At 37.5% G+C, this 18,510-nt stretch overlaps 2 protein-coding genes across 3 annotated transcripts in view; both read right to left on the bottom strand.

Annotated features, from left to right (window-relative positions):
* Nucleotides 1–4,799, bottom strand: part of LOC107670963 (sodium channel subunit beta-3-like) — a 22,262-nt gene extending 17,463 nt beyond the window's left edge. For both annotated transcript variants that reach the window (XM_016463776.1, XM_016463778.1), the window contains exon 1: nucleotides 4,732–4,799. The gene's annotated coding sequence lies outside the window, so the exon portion shown is untranslated. The remainder of the gene's footprint in view (nucleotides 1–4,731) is intronic.
* Nucleotides 4,800–7,442: 2,643 nt separating this feature from the next.
* LOC107670948 (uncharacterized) lies at nucleotides 7,443–18,103 on the bottom strand. The gene is made up of 20 exons (XM_016463765.1): nucleotides 17,190–18,103; nucleotides 16,088–16,235; nucleotides 15,845–15,977; nucleotides 15,044–15,193; nucleotides 14,834–14,960; nucleotides 14,546–14,757; nucleotides 14,284–14,446; nucleotides 12,154–12,233; nucleotides 11,915–12,075; nucleotides 11,718–11,808; nucleotides 11,474–11,625; nucleotides 10,454–10,520; nucleotides 10,227–10,364; nucleotides 9,686–10,006; nucleotides 8,745–8,848; nucleotides 8,564–8,670; nucleotides 8,405–8,484; nucleotides 8,278–8,312; nucleotides 8,049–8,180; nucleotides 7,443–7,913 (listed from the first exon to the last, which is right to left on the bottom strand). The coding sequence occupies exons 1-20, from the start codon at nucleotides 18,101–18,103 to the stop codon at nucleotides 7,629–7,631; spliced, it is 3,600 nt and encodes a 1,199-aa protein (XP_016319251.1). The 3' UTR covers nucleotides 7,443–7,628.
* Nucleotides 18,104–18,510: the final 407 nt, after the last annotated feature.

Below are 18,510 nucleotides of genomic sequence, written 5' to 3'. Positions count from 1 at the left end.
TCTCTCTCTCTCTCTCTCTTTCTCTCTTTCTCTCTCTCTCTCTCTCTCTCTCTCTCTCACGCACGCGCGCGCGCACACACACACACCATGAGCAAAACTCTGCATCTGAACCTTTAAAATGCTTTCAGCAGGATATATAAATATCGCACATAAGGACAAACACTTAATGGAAAACGTCTGAGAATTAGGATTTTTCCGACACTCCAGTAATCCGTCCAGTTTAAAAGGCATATGCAAATGATATATCTTTACGCTTACTAAGGCTTAGCCATATGCAACATACTCCCATCTTGCTTTTCTATAAAACAGATTCCTCTTCTTTACAGTACCACTGGGAAGGATAATTTGTTGAGATTAGATCCCTGTTTAGATACTAACACAAACTTACCGTTAACCATTTAACAGGTTTTTACTGTAGCATTTTTACAGTCTTTTACCGTTAAATTCACGGCCATTTTTTACAGTGTAGGTTTGTGTCTAATCTTACAATGACAAAGACGACGATTTAATCTTGCTAAAGTAGTAATGTATGGGAACCCAGTGAAGCTTACTCCAAAGGTCAGGATTACAGATTTCATCATTGGAAGAGAACACATGGCTCACAGACCTAGAAATTATTTCTACACAGCACAGAGACCATTTGTTTCCACCAGCGCCAGATGCTTTCCAATCTATTGTGACTCTTGATTAAACAATGAAACAAGAAGTGAATTGTGTAAGGGATTGAAAGAGATGTCTCTCAGCGAGGTTCATCTGTACAGGGCTGTAATACAATTGCAGGAGTGCGCTGCTTAGCGAGGGAGATGCTGCCAGCAGGCTTGGTCTCAGCACAGACTAAAAATGGCAGGCCTGCTGGTTGCTATACCCACGATTCAGGGAAACCATGGCAACAGCAACGCAAAATGACAGTGTGGAGAGAGCAGGCCAGTGTAATGCTTTCATCCAGCAATGGAGGATGAAACACTGAAAGTCTGTTTATTATATCAGTATGTTAATATTTGTTAAAATCTAAATCTAAATCTGACATTTAAAAAATTTAAGACAAGAAATAGTGTCACAAAATAAAATAAAAAGTTCTAAATGATAAAAAATTATTGTCTCTTTATTAGCTTCAGTATATGAACATTTTACACTGTATGAGTAAAAGCCCAAAGCCCATGTAATCCATAGAAATATAATATAATATAATATAATATAATATAATATAATAAATTAATAATATTCAAAATAATAAATGAAAGTTCATTTATTATTAATTTCAAAAGTCCAAAAATTTAAAACTTCAATAAAAAACTGGGGTTCCTATTTAAAGCTGAAAATAACAAGTTTTAGGATATTTATACATTTAAAATATGAAATGGCATGTCATAAAAATACATTTTTGGTCACTAATCAAATAAGCACATTTCTGAATCTTAAAATCTTAAGTCTTAAAATGTGATTAATTTGTAATTGAACTTACAATTGCAAACTGAAACTGTTATGATAATCTAACCTGTTATGAAGAAACTCTATTAAATTTAAATTAAATTAAAACAATGCAAAATAGACCATTTCAATAGCAGTCAATTTGAGCTCAAACAAAAATTGCCTTTAAGTTCAAAATTTAGTGACTAGATTATCTCAGAATGATCTCAGCTTCACAGTGATGACCTGCATGATTCTCAGAAAAAAGACCTGTCTGAAACACTCTGCATACTGAGTAGGTCAGGAAACACTGAGGCTGATATGTGAGTCTGCAGAAACTGGGCAGAGCAGTCTCTTTGTTTGCTGCTTAAGTATTTACCAATTAAAAGATTCCTTTCAACTTTTTAGAACAAGTTTATACAGGTGACAAATATGGTGTGGCATTCTGACTGTGCTATTCCAGGCCTCTTACTATTGCAAAAAGCTGTGTGTGTGTTTTTTTTAAAGGGGTCATATGATGCGATTTAAATTTTTCCTTTCAAACGCGAGTTTTGAGCAGTGTAGAGTAGCGCTTGTTGTTTGTCATTTCTTCGATCACAAATGCAGACATGGTTTTATGTTTACGTGGCGCGATGCAACGCAAAGACAGTATAAGTCATTATAATCCGTAATTATGTTCCCACTGGATGCAACAAATGCCTTGTTTATATTGGTTTTATAATTGGTTTTAATGTTTTTGTCTTGTCGCTCCGGCCGGACAGGGCATCACAGTTTGGTAAGGGGCGTAACATTTCTGTCACATGCTTGAGGTATTCGGCCAATCACAACGCACTGGATAGCTGGCCAATCACAGCATACCTCGCTTTTCAGACTGATGAGCTTTGTAAAAATCGACGCGTTTCAGAAAGGCGGGGCATAGAGGATAAACAATAATGTACAGTATGTGGAAAATAATGTTTTTTGAACATTAAACCACATAAACATTTCATTACACCAAATACACAAAATAATGTTCTTTTTAGCAACATCATATGACCCCTTTAAACATTATTTTTTACTTTCTACTGACAAAAACTACATCTTCACTGGATTTATGCTTTGAAGTTTAAATGCAATCACAATCAAAACCTGCCTCTTGTAGATTATTTCCATCAGGGAACACTTGCCACATCCTACAGCCTCATCCTACTCCATCTCTGTTTGAAACCATCTCCCATGAGGAAACACTCCAGCTTTTTAAACACATATTGCTGAACTGCCTCTCCAAAATATGTCTTCTGACCTCCTCCCATCAATCTCACCTCATGAATCCATTCTTGAGCAGTGTCTCTGCTGCATCAGGTTTTAAAACCTCTCTACAGACATTATTTACCAGCACCATCAGGTCTGCTTATTATCCAGCATGCTAAAAGATCTGGAAAGGGCTGAAAAATCAAAACTGGACAGACAACCAAACATTTTGGATCTATTTGAAGTTGCAATGCACCTTACCAGTACTGTTATCAAATATTATTGATGAAACTATCAAAACAAAGTTTTGCCATCTATTAGCCATCTTTATGTTCTGTTATGTGTGTGGCAATGTTTCCCATTTCATGGTCTTTTGAAAAAAAGAAAGTATAGCAATTTATATAATGATGCACACAAAATAAATGATCATATCTCAAGAGAATTTATACATACTGCATGGAGAGTTCACATTCGTTATCACGGAATAACAACCAGGAGCAAGATTATGCAAGCCATTTTCACACATCACTGGACTCGAAAACAGAAATGCTTGTAGCACTAAAGGAAGTCTGGTATTATGTGCTACATTACAAACCTTTCAAATGAAACCTCTCTGCTCCAAAGGATCTCTGACCCTTTATGTACTGATGTAAACCATGTAAAATTAAGAAATGCATTTCAAGAGATCTAGAGCAATTTCAGGTTACTACATGAATTTTGCTCAGTCTGTTAAACTACAGGCAAGTGAAATATGGTACCCTGTTCTATTAATTCATTTATTTTTCTAATCAAACTTTCGCTGCATCCGAAAACTTTAGACAGCTGACTTGCTGCCTCGCTGCTGTCACGAATTCGGTCCATGGACTTCCGTTTATTCACCACCAGAGGTCACCCTTTCCATTACATTGACTCTCGCACAACACAAACTGTTGCATAGCACCCCAGACTACATATCCCATCATTCTTTGCACGATTTGCACACTGCACTGATTGCACTCATTGCACACAGCTGTTTCTAATCACCTCACTCACTATATAACACCCACTCTAACCACCTTTCTCTGCTGAGTATTGTTTAGCCCGTACCCCATTCCGAGTCTCTGTGTTTTCCTTGTTTTGCCTTGCCTTGCCTGTTTCCGCGGTTTCTGATCTTTGCCTGTTTTCCTGGATTTTTCCCTCTCGTCTCGCCCCTGTGATTCTGTCTGCCGATCGGTGACCTACGCTAGCCCTGGGACTATTCTTGTGTTTTGCCCGCCATATACCTGTTTGCCATTGTTTGACCCTGCCTGTTTACCACGTCTCTTTAATAAAGCTTGCAGATGGATCCACACGTCTCACGTCTCGTCAGCCCCGTTACAGCTGCCATATGAGGCAATGACTTTGCAGGCAGCATTTTTTTGCAGGAAGGCACCTCATGAAACTGCTTTCGGACAGGCTTCTGAGGCAGAGTAACGGTTTAATGATCTACAGCAAAATATAGAGAGCTTTGGTGATAACTAATTGCATATTTCATTACTGCAATATTAATTTCTCGCTAGAAATGACATCAAAAGTGGAAAACGTTGATCAAAAACATACATTTACACACAAACTGACCACCGACCGCAGCTTTCAGACGCCATCTTTATTTTTAGCTTAACTGTCACAGAATGGAATGCACAGGATTGTGAGATATCAAAGGCAGCGAAGGATACATCTATGCTGCCTTCAAAAATCGGCCAGATGAAGGCATCTCAGAAGACAGGAACTGAAGCTAACATTGAATTCGGATGTGCCTTGATGCCTTCCTACCTTGGAATGCGTCCTCCAAAAGGCAGCAATTTTCAGTTTTCGGATGCAGCCTTTGTCTAATGTATTTCAGTAGAAATGTTATCCAAAGGTGATTCTAAGAAATAAGCTCGAAAAAATGTACCTAAAGGATATCCTATAGTTCATTTGTTTTTCTTTCTCTGTCAGTTTGAATGTAGACAGATGTCATGCTTGCTATTTGGGCTACTAAGAGGCATTATCAACAGATGTTTCTAAGATCTACAAATGGACACACTTTCTGTTTAAAACATGTATATGCCATGAATAATAAATGACAACACTTACAGGAGGATGTTCCCTTAATGGAGATATCAGTGGATCTTCAGCCCTATAACAGAGGACAATATTTCTGCAAATAAATCAGTGGTCTCTGTAATAAGAGACGCTGGACTGTAGACTAGAGTCCTCTCAGGTATTGCAGCTGTCCGTTTGTAATGAAGAGAGCCAGGACAGAAATAGGCATGATCACAGTTACCTCCTCCAGAAATACAGCATGACAACCTGTTCATAAATAATGTATATTAAACAAACACTCATAAAAACAGCAAAGCAAAAGCAAAAACATTTGCATTTCCTGAAGGAAATACAGTGTTTGCCAGGTAGTAAGTTTTTGTTATACTAACAAGTAAACTCTAACAGATTGATATGCACAAATAATAATAATAATTATTATTATTATTATTGTTGTTGTTGTTGCTGCCACTACAATAATAATAATTAGTATTATTTTTATTAAAAACAACAAAAATAATGTGTAGTGTCATCATTATTGTTGTTTTTGCTGTTTATATTAGTTGTACGGATAATAATAACATAATAATAACAATAATTATTAGTATCGTTAACAACAACAATGAACACTATTGTTGTTGCTGTTGTCATTGTAGTGACAACAACAATAATAATGTTCATTGTTGTTAATAACTATAATAATAATAATAATAATAATGTTGTTGCTATTGTTGTTCTTAACAACAGCAATGATAATAGTAATTGTCATTATTATTATTGATTTTGTTGTTGTTTTTATATTATTGTTGTTGTAGCTGTTATTTATATTAGTTGTAATGATGATGATAATAATAATAATATTTAATGTTAAAATAATAATTAAATAAAAAATTTAAGAATACATATTTATAAACTATAAAATACATTTTAGGTCAAATCAAATCTTAAAATATGAAATCTTAGATCAAAATATTAAAATATTGTGATTAATTCGTAATTTAACTTTCAATTGCAAACTCAAACTGTTATGATCATATAATTTGTAATGAAGAAACTATTACATTTAAATTACATCTAAAAATGCAAAATAGACAATTTCACTAGCGGTCAATTTGAGCTCAAACAAAGATTGCCTTTAAGTTCCAAACTTCAAGAATTTTATTTGTATTAGTTGCAGGGATAATATTAACATATTAACAATAACAACAACAGTAATGACAATTACCATTATTATTGTTGTTGTTGTCACAACAACAACAACAATATTTGTTGCTACAATTGTTAATATAGTAATTGTTGTTATTATTGCTGTTGTAGTAACAACAACAATAATAATGGTAATTGTCCTTACTGTTGTTGTTGTTAGTGATGATAATAATAACAATGACAATAAATATTAATATAATAATAATGTATTATTATTATTAGCCTGCAAAAATTAAATCAGTGTCAGTAGAGGATTTTTAAAACTTTATAAGCTACTTTTCTCAAAAGCATAAAGTCCATAGGCATTAAAAATGAATGGCACATCTAGGAAAAAAATCTAAACATCTACAATACAGTCTGAATGTGAGAGTATTATTCTGTATGAGGGCCTTGCAAACACTGCATCTACTTCAGCAGCAGATCGCGGAGTCCGACAGGTATGTTAAGTGGAAAGTCCGCGCTGGATGCTGCGTGGATGCACTGTTCGTTTAATCTAAAGTGATAAAGTCAGACGGCACACAGCCAATGGAACTTTCTTGAGCGTATCAGCTCAAGGACAGAGAGTTGTAACACTGATAGCGGCTAATGACAGCTACCGCTCCCCCTCCCTCCCAATCTGTTCACAGTCTGTTCCCCCTAGAGGAAAAGAGTTTAGCCCGGCTCTGAGCATGAGCGAGCATGAACTGTTAGATTATTGACTGGAAAAACCCAGATAAAACATGGCACACATATTACGGCTCAGAAGTGCATAGCATGTTTAATTAGTAACGTTTTCCCTCATTCTTGTATTGACATAAGAAATGACACCTTTATGATGATGTTTCATCATTTTGATTTTAAATCATGTTCAAATGAATGATAATTAATAAAAAACATACATTAACATTCAAAAGTTTGAGGTCAGTAAGATTTTTTTTTTTTTAAGAAATTAATACTTTAATTCAGCAATGATGCATTAAACTGATCAAAAGTGACAGTAAAGACATTTATAATACAAAAGACTTCTATTTCAAATAAATGCTGTTCTCTTGAACTGTATGTTCGTTTAAGAATCCTGAACAAAAATGTATCTCGGTTTCCACAAAAATAATAAGCAGCACAACTGTTTTCAACACTGATTATAAGAAATGTCTCTTGCTATTAGAATGATTTCTGAAGGATCATGTGACACTGAAGACTGGAATTACATTTTAAAATATATTCAAATAGAAAACAGTATTTTAAATTGTAATAATATTTCACATTATTAATGTTTTTTACCAATTTTTTTGATCAAATAAATGCATCCTTTAGAGACTTCTTTCAAAAACATTTAAAAAAATCTTACCAACCCAGTAGTGTACATATATGCATACATTGATGAAAATAAACCATAAAGATTCAGTTTTAAGGTTGTGACTACATTTGCCAAGTTGTTTAGCATAACACTTCTTCTAAACCAGGGGTGTTAAATGTTAAATCCATCTCCTCCATGTGAGTTTTGTCATAAATAGCAATGAGATCTACAAGTGACAACTGAAAGGACATTTTGGTTTCTGTTTCTATTTCGTCTTGCCCTGCTCATCATAACTGTACATTAAACATTAAATATCTTCTGACTGGCTGTGACTGTGCCACACAAGTTTCACAGTCATTATGAATGGATAAAATAATGATTGTAATTTGTAAGATCTGTAAGAATAAAACGGTGTAAAGACAAGAAACAGATTATTTTTAGAATAATCACCATTTTCAAACATTATTCCTCACGCAGTCACACCCTTTTCCTCATCTTTGTCCATATGCTTGCTCTGCTTCTTCTTGTTGCTGGACTGTCCTGCAGCAGGTGTCTGTTTCTCTGCTCCTCCCCTGTCTGGTTTGCATTTGCTGGGAGTCTGGCTGTCTTCCTGAGCCAGGACTGTGCCGTGAGCAGGTGTGCTTTCATTAGGACTCGCTTGCTGGCTTGAGCTCAGTTTAGAAAATCTGTCTCTCATCGCCTTCAGTCTCTGATCCACCGTACAATTCTGCAGCTCCAGCATCACCTGCTGCTCCTGAAAGCGTGGGGAGCATCAGAGACACAGACAGAAGGGGTGAGAAATACATTTTACAATGTGAATTCATTCCTCTTGCAAATATAGTGGGGGCTGTATAGGGGTCTCCATGAGGTGAGTCAGACTGACTGTTACCTGAAGCGGTTTGTCAAACCTGGGCTCTTTCTTCTCCGGTGAGCTGCGTATGTGTGTTGCCCTGTAGAGTTCAGAGGAGAGCTGCTGGTAAACTTCATCAAGTCTGTTTATTTCTCTTTCCATACACAGCACCTGAAGCACAGGTAGATAAAAAAACAGGAGATATTTCCATAGATGTACACTCTTCCGAATAAATAAAACATAACATGCAAAAAGTGCTTTCACTCACTGGGACTTGCGTTTTTAGGCCAGTTTGCCCTCGTCCTGTGCACAAAAGACCCAAAATTGTACCCGTGTTCCGGTGTTTGCAAGGCTAAGAATGTTTTCTTTTAAAAGTCGCTCTCAAAATCTCTCACCATCTCCATGTCTGTCTTTTAGAGTTGGTTTTAGTTCTTGGAGGAGCTGTTCCAACTTGAAGTATTTATATACTTGAAGTCTAAAATCAATTAAAGTGAATGTTTGTAATGTTTTAATATATTCTTAATGTCAAAACTCACCTTAGATTGGATCCTAACCTCTCTGCCAGCAGGTGTTCAGTGAAATGCGTTTCAGTAGGTATTTTTACACTGAAGAAGTCCTCTACTAATGTTCCAAAGGCCTCTGGTGTGTTTTCCTCATCCATCTAACATGAGAGCAAAAGTCTGTTTTAGCTCTTCCTGAATTTTATACTGTATATATTTCAAACACGTGTCTTACCTTTCCTTTCCTCTGATCCTCAGTGAAAGAGTGATGAAACAACTGCATGCTTAGTGCTGAAACGGCCAAGTGGAAGGCTTTTATGAATTCGAGAGATTTTGAGCCTGTAAAAAAATAGAAATGCCAAAAGAAAAAGGTTTAATGCTTTTTATGTTTGGAGAACTTTGCAGATGTTACTGAAAGATGATACTTATCTCTTTATCAAAGCTTTTATAGAACTAAAAACAAGCATTTTAGATATATTTTATATATGTTTTAATCGTCTTATTTTGTGTATTAGTATCTTTTATGTATTGTTCACTACTGTTTAAAAGTCAGTAAGTTTTTTTTTTTTATAAATTAATACTTTAAGGCCTGGTTTCACGGACGGGGTTTAGGTTAAACCAGGATTAGGCAATAGTTCAATTAGGACATTTAAGTAGTTTTTATAAACATGCCTTAGAAAAAAACAATACTGGTGTGCATCTTGAGATAAAACAAATGCACTGCCATATTTTAAGAGCAGTTAGTGCAAGTTTCTTTCAGTTGAAACAGCTCAGATTTACATTTTAGTCTGGGATTAGGCCTAAGCTTTGTTTGTGAAACCGGGGGTTAGTCAGCAAGGATGCATTAAATTGATCAAAAGTGACAGTAAAGTCTTTTACTTGGTAAAAAAAAAATCTATATCAAATAAATTCAGCCACCATATGAATAAATTACATTCTAAAATATATTAAAATAGAAAAAAAGTTGTTTTAAATTGTAATAATATTTCAAAATATTACTGTTTTTACTGTATCTTTGAATCAAATAAAAGCAGCCTTCTGAGCACAAGATATTTCTTTCAAAACAAATTTTGCCCTTAAGTGACTTGCCTTGTTAAATAAAGGTAAAAGAAATCTGTAGACATCTTTGACTACAGAAAACAACTATGTAGCGAAGACTAGGGCATTCTTACTTACCTGAGGTGATATAGGCCATTGAGTGTAAGAGAATGGAGATGAACTGGCCAGCATTTTGAAGCTTCTTCTCTAGGATGTACAGAATTTGATTGGCTGTGTCGTAATAAAAGTCTTTATGGCAGTAGGCCAGCAGGTTATCACAGTGAGAGACTGGCACCATCCTGGCCAATAGCAGCACGACAGGGGGGAAGGAACAAGCTCTGCTCAGTAAACGCACAACATGGCAGCCAAACAGGAAGACAGCGAAATGCTGTGGGGAAAGGCTGTCAAGGGCAACAGGGATCAGGTGCGATGGTTCACCCTCTGCTGGGCTGATAATTACTGAAGAAGAAGAAAGCAGATGTAGGTCATTACAAAACTCTGAAACGACTAGAAGACCTTACATGACACACAAAACAGATGCAATAGATAAATAAAACATATTTTAAATAAATAAATACAATTTTATATTATATTTTTAATTGTTATATATCAACACAATTCATTAAAAGTGCATTTCTACTTTAGCTCACTGAATCCAAATGCATAAATGTGTACCGACCGTCCTCTGTCTCGGACGTGTGGGCGAGAGTCTGGAGCGATTCCTTTATTTCCTGCAGTGTTTTGGACAGAGGCGTCAGAGACACAAACTTGGCCAGTTCCTCTTCACTCACGCAGGGGATGGTGCTCTGCTGTTGACCTGACAGATGAGAGCATGTACTGTGAGCACAGCAGTAGCCCTGGGTCAAAGACTGCAAATCAAGTCTTTGGTTTTTATCAAGGTCGAACCTGGATCTGAGGAAGCTGCCTCTGTATCTGCACCCACTTTAAACTCGGACATGTCTGCAGGAGAAAACTGTAAAATGATACAGAAATACTTAATGGGATAGTTCAGCCAAAATAAAAATGATGTCATTATGTACTCAATCAAACAGGTTTGATTTTTATTCCCCCGTGGAACACAAAAGCTGTAAACTGATGCATCTATATTAGATTCTGTGTATGATTTGTGAATGAATAATTTCAGATCGGTTGTGTTTGAACCGATTCACTGAAAAGAGGTGTTAAAAAGCAGTGCTATTTTAGTATTATTTATATACTATTGGAGTTTTTATTTTATTTTAGCTTTAGTTATTTTGTTATACGTTTTTGTTATTTCTATTGGATTAAGATTTTTTTAGCTTTATTTTTATTTTAGTTTTAGTAATTGTGCTACTTCAGCTTCAATTTAATTTTTCATTTAGTGTTGAAATGTAGGCAACATTTCAAAATGTATTAATCTTTGTCAATGTTAGTTAATAAAAATGTTCATGTTAATTCACAGTACATTAACTAATGTTAACAGATTGAATAATGTATTAGTAAGTTTGAACTTAATATTAACTAACATTAATAAATGCTATATAATTATTGTTCATGTTAACTAATATAGTTAATGTTAACAAATGAAACCTTTCTTTTTTATTATAATATTTACATTTCGTTTTATTTCAACTTTATTTTAATAAACAAAAATAATTTTTAATGGTTTTAGTTCACACTAACAACACAGCCCAAAAGAACAAATCAAACGTTACACCAATGGACCACTTTTATGATTAAAGATATATGATCTGATCAAAAAAGGATAATAGATCCATTTTGAAACACGTCTCACATTTAAAGAATGACATACTGTATACTTACAAGAGAGTATAAATAATGACAAAATTAAAAATTTTTACTGAATTATTCTTTTAATATCACTATTATGTGCATTCATTGGTCATCCATGGCTCTGTGTTGTTTTAATGGACTGAAATAAGTAACCTGAGTGTATCCGGTGTGAAGTTCACTCTCTCGAGTGTCTCTGTGGCTTTTTGTTGCTGTGCTGTCCTGTTGCTGCCAGACCTCCCCATTCATCCTGCACAGCACTCCCTCCAAAGATCTCAGCACGGCTTCCATCAGCCCCATCCACGGCTCTGGTGCAAACACAAATACTTTCACAGACCTGTGACTGTTTAAGAATGATACACACATGTAAGGCTCGAGTTATAGCAAACTTCTGTCTCACCATGAGCAGTTTCTCCTTTCATCAGAACTTCATTGTCTAGTATTTTTTTCAGCTGGTTCAGTTTTGAGGGTTCCATATGTTCTAGTGTGTCCTAAATACCAGATGTACAAACTGATTAGTTACAGAGATTGATCATGTTATTATTTCCATTTTTGATGCATTTCTTATCTTCAGTTGACTTCCTGTTTCTGTCTTACCCTCAGAGCATCAATTTGCTGGCACATGTTCCTGTAAAACTCCTGTGTGTCTTTGCGGTGCTTTGCCAGCTGGGATGCCAGATGTAAATTCTGATCCTCTAACTTGTCATACAGAGTTTTCACATTAAACTCCTCCAGCTCCATTAGCGTAGTTCTGAAATCTTATGGGATTCGACAGAATTCAGAAGAGTTTTTGTATATTTATCCGTTGTCAGGCATTTCAGATGATTGTCAGTTACCTCCTTTGCAAACAGCAGGTTCCTCTGATTCTGCTCCCTCTCCCACCCCTCTCAGACCTAGTGGCTCAGAGCCGTCCGCACTACAACACAATACAAAGCACACTCAAAACTGCACCATGTGCTATTGATTGCTTTACATGCTACAAGTGAATTTAGGCATCACAACATAATAATGTGCAATATGAAAAATGGCTTTTCATTTTGAGAAACAAATTAGATCTGCTAATGTAACAAGGTTTCTAAGAAGATATCAACTGTTTTCAACATTTATAGTAAGAAATGTTTCTTGAAGACCAAATTAGCATATCAGAATGATTTCTGAAGGATCATGTGACACTGAAGACTGGAGTAATGATGCTGAAAATTAAGCTTTATCATCACAAAAATAAATTACGTTTTAAAATGTATTATAATAGAAAATGGTTATTTTAAATTGTAATAATATTTCACAATATTACTGATTTTATTGTATTTTTGATCAAACACATGCATCCTTGCTGAGCATAAAAATTGCAATAATATTTCACAATATTACTGATTTTATTGTATTTTTGATCAAACACATGCATCCTTGGTGAGCATAAAAATTGTAATAATATTTCACAATATTACAGATTTTATTGTATTTTTGATCAAACAAATGCATTCTTGGTGAGCATAAAAATTGTAATAATATTTTACAATATTACTGATGTAGCGTCTGGACCAATCAAACACACAATATATATTTTGTTAGCTATATTTAACAAATACTCTGCAACACCCCTCAGTTAACAAGCCATATGAGGACCTATGGACCCTTCCCCCGAAATGCGTAACACCCTAGGAAAGCCGAACAGGCCCCTGGTCCCCATGGCAACTAATGCTGATACCACTGGTTTTATGACCCCGAGGAATGTGAGCAGAGAGAAAATCACTGCATGTTCCATAGCAAGAGGCACAATGCACAGTAGAAATGGACTTTTCTACTAATTAATTCATAGGAAAACCTTTCTTTGAATGAACACACATATCCTTCAGGTCATTGTGTATGTTGTCTTTGATCTTTTTAGACTATTTTATGCATGCTTATGATGGAACCCATTCCTGTCATCTTACATATATGTAACCCTACCATGTTTAATATCTATGAATTAGTCTTCTGATGATCTAAACGAGAGTGTATATTATATGTTGGTACATAGGCAATATCTTGAGCACCAAATCAGCATATCAGAATGATTTCTGAAGGATCATGTGACACTGAAGACTTGAATAATGGCTGTTGAAAATTCAGCTTTGAATCACAGGAATAAATGACATTTTAATATATTCAAACAGAAAACAGTTATTTTAATATTTGTAAAAATATTTTACAATTTTACTGATTTTATTGTATTTTTGATCAAACACATGCATCCTTGGTGAGCATAAAAATTGTAATAATATTTCACAATATTACTGATTTTATTGTATTTTTGATCAAACACATGCATCCTTGGTGAGCATAAAAATTGTAATAATATTTCACAATATTACAGATTTTATTGTATTTTTGATCAAACACATGCATCCTTGGGGAGTATAAAAATTGTAATAATATTTCACAATATTACTGATTTTATTGTATTTTTGATCAAACAAATGCATTCTTGGTGAGCATAGGAGACTTCTTTCAAACACAAAAACAAAATCTTACTGACCCCAAATATAGTGTATACTGGTCAATATTTGATTGTACATGCTTGTTTCTCACATTTTGACAATACTGTTGCCATTATCTAACACTCATAATCTGACACTCATAACATTAATATTAGTAACATAAATAATTCAATAACACTGTTAAATGTAATCTTTGGCAAATCTCAAAATTAATGTCTATGTTTGATACTACTGTATACATTATAATGCTGTGATGCCTAAATGTATGTGTATCCTTTAAAGCAATTCATTTTCATTTGATTTTAGAATAATAATAATTTATCAATTATCAGCCATTACACGGAAAAAATAAATAAATTGGCATATATATTGGCTAAGATGTCAGAATTGTAATATCAGTGCATCCCTAGTATTCTTGTCCCAAACTACTTGTGAATATCCCTTTGTCAAACATCATGAAACCTCAGCAACAAGCAGCTGACTTACCTTTCTGTATTATAAACATATTCAATAGGAACATTGGGTACACCCAAGCTGCGCCACTTGGTCTTTGGCCTCCCTTGAGCGTTGAGGTTGGACCGATTAGGCCTCAAGACAAGAGCAGAGGCTGTCAACACTATTATCAGCAACACCAACAGAGACAAGATACCTATGGAGAAACACCAAGCACAGCATGTAAAGCATTCCTGTTAGGAAGAAAAATGCCACTTTCTATGTCAAAAGCACCCCAGTTTTATTGTTGACTCACCTGTGATGAGCCCCCAGTCTGGAAGCAGGTTTAAGCTGTGTTGTTTAACAATCCCGTGTCGCACAAGCTGTGCAGGGGTCGTCGGCTGGAACGCAGCCATTGTGGGGTTGCACTCGGAGCCCTGTTCACTCACGACCACTATCAGACTCCAGTCTGGCACTGCGTTATCCAGGAACACATACTTTCCCGGCTCCATGAACACATGCGCAAATCTAACAAGATAAATCAATGCAGATCAGCTGCATATCTGTGTTGAAAGCTACGTGTGATATACCTATCTAGTCTTACCTGCTGGAATTAAGCTGTGTGTGTTTGACAAGATGCTGCAGACGTCTAAATGCCCCAAAATCCCAGCCAGGGTTACTGCTGAACAGGTGATCCTTCTGGTACACTGGGAAGTGACTGTAGTGGCGGTCTAAATTCACAGAATGACATGAAACATGCATACCATACACTAGGTATCTTTTATTATTAGTGCTGTATTTGACAAAGCCATACCGGTGTGGTTGATGGTGAGCTGAAAGATGAGCATATCATTTGGGGACAGACATGCGATGGGATTTGGGATCCGTGGAAGAGGCTCGGAAACCTCACTCTGATCAGCATGTCGTTTCTTCCTTAAATCTCTCTCCAGAATTTCAACTGGTTCTGAAAGGAAATACTGCAAGCTTTAATGTTTTAATGAAGGCATAATGTACAGTTAGACAGTCATTACCACAAAATAAATAAGGTGTTCTTGTACCATCTTGAAGGGTTTTTTTTTGTGTTAATGGCCAGCTGACTATAAATGATTCTGCTTATTTAAAAGCTAATAAATAAATGTGAAATACTGATCTAAAATGTTTTTGACATCTTGAGAATGCAGCAGCATAGAACTAGCACAGAATAGGAAATATAAAGAATAGAAAATCAGTCACAATCATCAAATATACACGGATCGATCAGAATTAAGTATTACAGAGGGCTGTGTAGTAAAAAATGTATAATAACTGTACTACTTTAGTAGATTCAGTTCGTTAACATCAGTTAATGCATTAGGTATCATGAACAAATAAACAAATTTTCACAGCAATTGTTAATTTATTTGTTAATTTATAAAGTTGTTCATGGTTAATGTTTATGTTTGATCAGAATACATTGTCCATTTATACAACTGTATGAAATATTAATGTAAACTACTGTTAAAATGTTTGGGGTCGATAAGATTGTATGTTAAAGTTTTATGTTCTGGACTATTTTGATGAAAGATTTGGGCAAAATGTTTGAGCCTGGAGGTCAGATAAACACTGGCCAGCTTACCTCTTACTAAAGAATCAATGAGCAAGGGGTCTTTTAAAATACAACCAAACACTCCCTCAGGAGCGAACTGGACGACGTGGATCCTTCCAATGTTCTTGACATGAACATCAGGTCCTAGTACATTTATCATATTCTGAGAGAAAAATGAAACAATGTTATTTTTAGTATGAGTTCACATCAGTAAGCACAGTATAATAACTAATAGATAACAATTAATTGTTTTTTAACAGGTCCAGATCTCACCCTGCTCCAGGTTTTGCTTTCATCTGCGGCTTTGATTCTCAACAGTAGCTGTCCGTCTGTATCCAGTCTGGCAGAGAGCACCGGCAGTGTGGACACACATGAAGAGTTACACAGCTCCTCCGCTGACACGTACCTATCGCAGTGACAACTGCAGAAAAACAACACAAACGTCTCGTTATAAGAAAACATCATTAGCCATGAATCATTCTATGAAACCATAGTGGTTAAGTTTTAATAATGTGCACCACATTATGCAAAGGATAATATGTTTAGATGGTCATTATCATCGTGAGGAGGTTTATTTTACATTAATGACCAGCTGACTGTAAATGATAGATAGATAGATAGATAGATAGTGTCACAAAAACGCTGTGTAAAAACAGGAGGACTCAAGTGCTGTGCCAAAAAGGAATGAAGTTTATTAGAAACTTCGGATGATAACATCAAAACGAGACAACACAAAATTCAGGAGAAAACGGGGCTCCCAGTGCCCACACCAACTGGACTGATGGCTGGGAGGATGACAGAGAAGAGTTCAGTCTAGCGCTCCCAGTCCAGACACTTTATCCAGTGGATTAATTAATCCTCGCCTGAGGATCCTGGACACAGTACCAAAAAATGATAAGCAGAGAGGATATCTCAAAACATACAAGGTAAGGGCAGACGTAACACAAATGACATACTGACACAGAGAGAAGCCATCGACGGGAATAAATAGGAAGGGGAAACGAGTAACAGGTGCGCAATTAGTGGAGCACACAGCGCTGCGAGTTAGCGCTGATTGCTCCCCCACGTGCAGTAGCAGATGACAGGAAAATAACGCAGGAATGAGTCGGAGAGAGGTGCCGACCATTACAGAATCCCTCCCCTCAGGGATGCCTCCTGGCATCTCCGGAAGACTCACCATGACGACGATGGAATTGGTCTATGAGAGCGCGATCCAGCATGTCACGAGCCGGAATCCAGCATCTCTCCTCTGGACCATAACCCTCCCAGTCTACCAGATATTGGTGACCCCTACCCCTTCGCCTCACGTCAAGGAGCCGTCGTACAGTGTAGGCAGGCAACCCCTCGATGAGTCTGGGAGGCGGAGGGGCCGAGCTCTGGGGTTGGAGGGGGCAGTGAATAACGGGCTTGATTTTCGAAACATGAAGCGATGAGTCTAGGAGGCGGAGGGGCCGAGGTCTGGGGTTGGAAGGGGGAGCGAATGACGGGCTTGATTCTGGATACATGAAACACGGGGTGAACTCTCTTAAGCATGCGGGGTAACTTGAGTCGAACGGTCACCGGGTTAAGCACCTTAGTCACGATGTACGGTCCAATGAATTTAGGTCCCAGTTTACGTGCGGGCAGTTTGAGAGGGATGTCTTGGGTAGACAACCAAACCTTCTGACCGCATACATAAAGTGGGGGCTTAGAGCGGTGACGGTCCGCCGACGTCTTGTTCCTTTCGCCAGTCCGGATAAGGGCTTGTCTGGCGAGCCTCCATGTCCGGAGGCATCTCCGAATAAACGCATGCGCGGATGGAACAATGGCGTCGGATTCTTGTGAGGGAAATAAAGGGGGCTGGTAGCCTAAACAGCACTGGAAGGGTGACAATCCCGTAGACGAGACCGGGAGGGAGTTATGTGCGTACTCGACCATGGCTAATTTGGAACTCCAAGTCAAAGGCTCTGCTGACGCCACGCAACGCAGGACCCTCTCCAAGTCCTGATTGGCCCGCTCAGACTGACCGTTAGACTGCGGATGGTAACCGGATGATAGGCTCACTGTCGCCCCCAGTAATCGACAGAACTCTGTCCAAAATCTAGATGTAAATTGGGGACCCCTGTCAGAAACCACGTCCACCGGGAGGCCATGGATGCGGAAGACGTGATCAAAGACAATGACCGCTGTCTCCCTCGCTGAGGGTAATTTGGGGAGGGGAATGAAATGAACCGCCTTCGAGAATCTGTCCACCACAGTGAGGACCACGGTATTGCCACCAGACGGGGGTAGGCCTGTGACAAAATCCATGGCGATGTGGGACCAGGGTCTCGAAGGGATAGGCAGTGGTCGGAGAAACCCTACTGGGGGTCGATTAGAGCCCTTACCCACCGCACATACCAGGCAGGCCAACACAAACTCCCGAGCGTCCCGCGCTAGCGACGGCCACCAGAACCGCTGCTTAATCAGCGCAAGTGTCCGAGCCACTCCTGGGTGGCAAGCTAGTCTAGAAGCGCAGGTGTCGGAGCCACTCCTGGGTGGCAAGCTAGTCTAGAAGAATGGCCCCACTGAAGGATGCTGGTTCGAACTGACTCAGGTACAAATAACAGACCATCTGGGCATCTCGCGGGGATAGTAACGCCAACTAGTGCCTCGCGGACCCTGGATTCCACCTCCCAGGTGACCGCCGCAACCACCCGGTTGGGTGGCACAATGGG

The sequence above is a fragment of the Sinocyclocheilus anshuiensis genome, unplaced genomic scaffold (assembly GCF_001515605.1).
Source record: "Sinocyclocheilus anshuiensis isolate Anshui unplaced genomic scaffold, SAMN03320099.WGS_v1.1 scaffold1552, whole genome shotgun sequence".
NCBI lineage: Eukaryota > Metazoa > Chordata > Actinopteri > Cypriniformes > Cyprinidae > Sinocyclocheilus > Sinocyclocheilus anshuiensis.
Note: the sequence above shows the minus strand (reverse complement) of the source record. Positions and strands in the feature narration are given on the sequence as shown.

Coding starts and splice junctions, on each gene's coding strand:
- LOC107670948 (XM_016463765.1), bottom strand. CDS start 18,103: ATGGATTTTGTCACAGGCCTACCCCCGTCTGGTGGCAATACCGTGGTC. Junction 10,007..10,226: donor CACGTCCGAGACAGAGGACG/GTCGGTACACAT, acceptor CTTCTTCTTCAG/TAATTATCAGCCCAGCAGAG. Junction 8,181..8,277: donor GCCTAAAAACGCAAGTCCCA/GTGAGTGAAAGC, acceptor CCTGTGCTTCAG/GTGCTGTGTATGGAAAGAGA.